At 52.2% G+C, this 5,010-nt stretch overlaps 1 protein-coding gene across 4 annotated transcripts in view; it reads left to right on the top strand.

Annotated features, from left to right (window-relative positions):
* The first annotated feature begins 751 nt into the window (after positions 1-751).
* The window catches only part of Prss36 (serine protease 36), a 19,073-nt gene continuing 14,814 nt past the window's right edge, over positions 752-5,010 (top strand). For 3 of the 4 annotated variants that reach the window (XM_029543319.1, XM_021212877.2, XM_029543323.1), the window contains exons 1-5: positions 1,028-1,064; positions 1,386-1,421; positions 1,600-1,635; positions 2,083-2,245; positions 2,541-2,821. In XM_029543319.1, the coding sequence (XP_029399179.1) occupies positions 1,028-1,064; positions 1,386-1,421; positions 1,600-1,635; positions 2,083-2,245; positions 2,541-2,821 (553 nt within the window). Of the gene's footprint in view, positions 1,065-1,385; positions 1,422-1,599; positions 1,636-2,082; positions 2,246-2,540; positions 2,822-5,010 lie in introns of all 4 variants that reach the window. The other variant, XM_021212887.1, reaches the window with a different exon arrangement.

Here is a 5,010-nt window from a genome sequence, read left to right as displayed (position 1 = left end):
ACACACACACACACACACACACACACACCCCTCTATGCCATGTGGGTGCTATTACCCACAGAGAGGGCAAAGGAGGGCACCAAATCTGGAGCTGAAGTTACAGGAGGTTGTGGGCTGGTGTTGTGGGTTCTGGAAACTGAACTCAGGTCCTCTAGAAGAGCAGCAAACAATCCTAACAGTTAATCCATCTCCAGCTCCTATGTAGTCTGGATACGTGGACTGGAGTACCCTCAGTCTTCACAGTGTTGGGATCACAGGTACTACCACACCCAGTGCCTTATCTTTCTTAAATAGACTCCTAATGATAAACTGTACCAAGAGGCTGAGGGACTTTTCTAAGTCACATGAAGAGCAAGCAAGGGACAGTACTGAGAGTCTATCACCCCAACACGGAGAGTAGTGGAATGTTTCCAGCTTTGCCAGGCTGCTCAGTCCTCTCCGGTACCCCCAGGCCTTGCTCAACAAGGCAGAATCTGTGATCCCTTTGTTAGGATGGAATTGAATTCCCTAGAGTTCCTGTCCCAGGCCTGGCCAGTAACTCCAGTAACCAGAGCTGTGTGAGAAGAAAAGGCCAAGCCACTGGGGAAGCCACACCCCAGTCAAGGGTGAGGTCTCAGGTGAGTCATGCCAAGGGCTACTGCCCAGCCCCATCCTGCTCTTCCACAGATCCAGTGCATGTGCCTCCAGCACTCCACCCACCACAGTCATCTTATTTGGTTTAACACACGGGGCTCTCTGCTCAACCCTCCACATCCAACAGGTGTCCTGGAGCTAGGACACCTCCCTACCTCCATTCTGAGCCTCCAGATACGTGAGATGCACCAGAGTTCAGGGTGGGGCCTTTGAGCTCCCTACTTTCCCCTTTCAGGCCCAGACCTTCTCAGATTCCCACAGATGGGCTCTAGCCAGGGAGGGTGGGGCTACCCCTGGGACCATCAGGAGGAACCAGCTACATAGTCGGTGACAGAGTGGTGGCAGGAAGCAGCCTCTCACCTGCCTCTGTGCCTCCAGCTGACTTTAGTAGACCATGTCCCAACACCTGTTTCTCCCGGTTGTAATCATGGGTAAGTTCAGAGGACCGGGCTTTAAGAAGCTTGGATACCAACCCTAGAGAGCTGAGAAGCAGGAGATACACCCTGCATCTGTTATGGCAGTGAGATGGCAGAGGAGGCAGAGGAGCAGAGTGTCAAGAGGAAGGAGGGGAGGGTGGCGGAAGGAGGAGAGGGCCATACCAGGAGCCTGAGGGATTGTGCAGAAGGGGAAGGGGAAAGGACGCCTGTAGGCCTGGGGAGATGGAGCACTGTAAAATAGGATGGAGGGAGGAAGAGCCACACCTAAGTGCATCATCTCTCCAGACTTCCCTTGCCTCCCTCTTGTCTTCCCAGTGGTCAGTCCCATCCCAGGAGCCTTCCAGGACTCAGGTAAGACGGATGGACTGGGGAGAGTTAGGTTCAGGTGCCTCAGTGTAGGGCTGAAACAGGGAACTGGGGCGGGGGTGGGGTTGAGGGCAAGAAAAGCCCAGGAAGAGCAGGAAGATGGTGCCAACGGTGTCGGGTTGAAGTAAGGAGCGTCTTTCTCTCTCTGTCTTCTGACTTCTAGTGGTCAGTCCTACCCAAGGAGAATTTGAAGATGTAGGTAAGAGAGAGGCATGAGTTGCCTTCAGTCTTGTTTTTTGTTTGTTTGCTTGCTTGCTTGTTTTTGTTTTATTTTGCTTTGCTTTGCTTTGCTTTTGAGACACGGTCTCTCTCTATAGTCCTGGCTATCCTGAAACTCATTCTTGTAGGCCAGGCTAACCTCACACTCTCAGAGATCCACTTGCCTCTGCCTCCTGAGCACTGGGACTAAAGGCTGTCTTGAATCCTAAAGAAGTTTCAAACTGGCTAGGTCAGGAGTGAATTGGAAGCGCCCAGGCCCTCCAGCCTTGCCTTGCTAATGTTCAGAAGGGCAAACTGAAGGGGTGGGTAGAGGTTCAGGCTCCACCACCCCCTCCCCGAGTTACCAGGGTCTCTGGAGTCCGAGCGAGGGGTTAGGAAAAGAGGGGGACCCTAACCGAGCTTTGACTTCTAGAGGTCTCCATTGCAGACTGTGGCCGCCCTGAGCCCTCTTCCCGCATCGTGGGGGGCTCGGACGCACAGCCTGGCACTTGGCCATGGCAGGTGAGCCTGCATCAAGGTGGGGGCCACATCTGCGGGGGCTCCCTCATCGCCCCTTCCTGGGTCCTCTCCGCTGCTCACTGCTTCGTGACGTGAGTATAGTCCAGGTTCTCTCCTGCAGCTCAACCTTCCCTGCTTATCCTTCCTGCCTGGCAATGCCGCACTGTCCAGGCAGAATACCCTGGAATAGAGAGTGATCTTTCTAACGCTCCCACTGACATCTCCAAGCCCTATTTGACCCTTTCAACTTCCACGGTGAAAAATCTGGATCAGATCATTCGCTGGGTTCCTACTGACCCTAGTTCCCCGTTGGCTCTGAGTCCCCAGTCCCAAGGACTGACTCCGTAGGGCCAACCTAGTCCCCTTCTCTCCCTGGCACTGGAGCAGGAATGGGACCTTGGAGCCCGCGGACGAATTGTCAGTTCTGCTGGGCGTGCACTCCCAGGATGGGCCCCTGGAAGGAGCGCACATGCGCTCAGTGGCCACCATCCTGATACCGGACAACTACAGCACAGTGGAAATGGGCGCAGATTTGGCTCTGCTGCGCCTGGCCTCCCCAGCCAAGCTGGGCCCCTCCGTGCGACCGGTCTGCCTGCCTCGTGCCTCGCACCTCTTTGCTCACGGAACTGCCTGCTGGGCCACTGGTTGGGGAGATGTCCAGGAGGCTGGTAAGTGGGACGCACCACCGCCTTTGCAAGAGTGGGCCCTGAAAGCTGGGTTTTCTAGTGGGTTACCCCCCTTGGAAGCTGAGCCTAAAGAATAGGACCCAGAGCCGGGCTGGGCGTGGTGGCACACGCCTTTAATCCCAGCACTTGAGAGGCAGAGGCAGGCGGATTTCTGAGTTCGAGGCCAGCCTGGTCTACAAAGTGAGTTCCAGGACAGCCAGGGCTATACAGAGAAACCCTGTCTCGAAAAACCAAAACAAACAAACAAAAAGAATAGGACCCAGGCGGAGCTTGGGAGATTTGGTTCTGATCCACGGAAAATTCCTATCCTCTTTTTTTATGTACCCTCCTTTGCTCCCAAGGTTGCCCCCATTCCCGGCCTCATCTTTTCTCCCAGGTCGTTTTTTTTTTTTTTTTTTTTAAGATTTATTTATTATTATAGTACACTGTAGCTGTCTTCAGACATACCAGAAGAGGGAGTCAGATCTCATTATGGGTGGTGGTGAGCCACCATGTGGTTGCTGGGATTTGAACTCAGGACCTTTAGAAAAGCAGTCAGTGCTATTGTGCGCTGAGCCATCTCATCAGCCCCAGTTTTTTTGGTTTTTTTTTTTTCCTTCTTCTTTTTTTCTTTTCTTTTCTTTTTTTCTTTTCTTTTCTTTTCTTTTCTCTTCTCTTCTCTTTTGGATTTAGGTCAGATTCGGGTTCCATCCCAGCTCTTTCAGACAAAGCATTCCCCCTGCACATTTCCTCCTGTGAAAAGAGGAAACCACTTCCAGGGTGTTGGGTGACGGGGCAGAGAAAACCCAAGTAATGCCTTTCAGCCGTGGCTAGCACAGTAGTGTTGGGGGCAGGCTCTTCCATTTTCTACCACCCCTATTACTGGCTGTTACTTTGCCACCAGTAAACATAGCTATGGGTACATAGCTAGTCTACATCTGCTTGGGTCAGACTTCACCAGGACTAGGGACTTTAAAAGGAGCTTAGTAGGAGATGCCATAGCTGGCTTACAGGGTACCAACAGGAAACAGTGATTGTGAGCACCTAGGAAGTCTTTGTGGAAGGAATCAGGTGGGGTGTCCTGACAGTGGGGTGTCCTGACAGTGGGGTGTCCTGACAGTGGGGTGTCCTGACGACAGTGAAACTTCACAGCAGGAGATCACTAGGAAGGAGATAGTGTGAAGAGAGGATATGCTAAATAGAGGCCATCCTGAGGGCCCTAGGGAAACCCTGGGGTGCTACACTGAGTGGCAGAGCAAAGCTCACAAGGATGCTGAGGGTGGGTCTAGAAGATCTTAAAGTAATGCTGAGACTGAAGGACAGAGTAGCGCCAACCAGTGGCACTACCAAGACCCTGAGACCACTCTAGCTGAGTTCCAAGGACAGGTTCAGCCATAGCCTGACCTCTCAGGATTCTGGTGAGTCTAGAAGGACCTCTTCACATTCCCTGTCCCTCTCTGGCGCCTGAGGCTTTTCATCAAAAGTAGCACCTGGGCTGATTGCACTGGCGCACACCTTTCATCTCAGCGGTCTAGAGGCAGAGGCAACTGGCCTCGAACTCAGAAATCCGCCTGCCTCTGCCTCCCGAGTGCTGGGATTAAAGGCGACAGGCAGATTTCTGAGTTTGAGGTCAGTCTGGTCTACAAAGTGAGTTCCAGGACAGCCAGGGCTACACGGAGAAACCCTGTCTCAAAGAACAAGAAAGAAAGAAAGAAAGAAAGAAAGAAAGAAAGAAAGAAAGAAAGAAAGAAAGAAAGAAAGAGAGAGAGAGAGAGAGAGAAAGAGAGAAAGAAAGAAGAAAAGGGAGGGGGAGTCAGAGAGACTGGCGAGAAGGCTTGGCAGTTAAACAGGAATTGCTGGGTAGAGAACCCAGGTTTGGTTCCCAGCACCCACAGGGCAACTCACAACCAACTGTAACTCCACACAACTCCAGTTTCAGGGTATCCTGGGTCCTTCTTTGACCTTTGTATGCACACACTAGGGACACATGTAATGTGCACACAATCAGGCAGAACACTCACATACATGATAATCTTTTAAGATGGGGACAGCGATGACACCCAGATTCTTTCTGTTGCTGTGTTTTTGCTTTTTTGTGTTTGTCTATTTGTCTTTCTAGACAGGGCTTCTCCGTGTAGCCCTGTCTGTCCTGGAACTCACTCTGTAGACCAGGCTGGCCTCGAACTCAGAAA

The sequence above is a fragment of the Mus pahari genome, chromosome 1 (assembly GCF_900095145.1).
Source record: "Mus pahari chromosome 1, PAHARI_EIJ_v1.1, whole genome shotgun sequence".
Classification (NCBI taxonomy): domain Eukaryota; kingdom Metazoa; phylum Chordata; class Mammalia; order Rodentia; family Muridae; genus Mus; species Mus pahari.
This window is presented reverse-complemented; position numbering and strand designations above follow the sequence as displayed.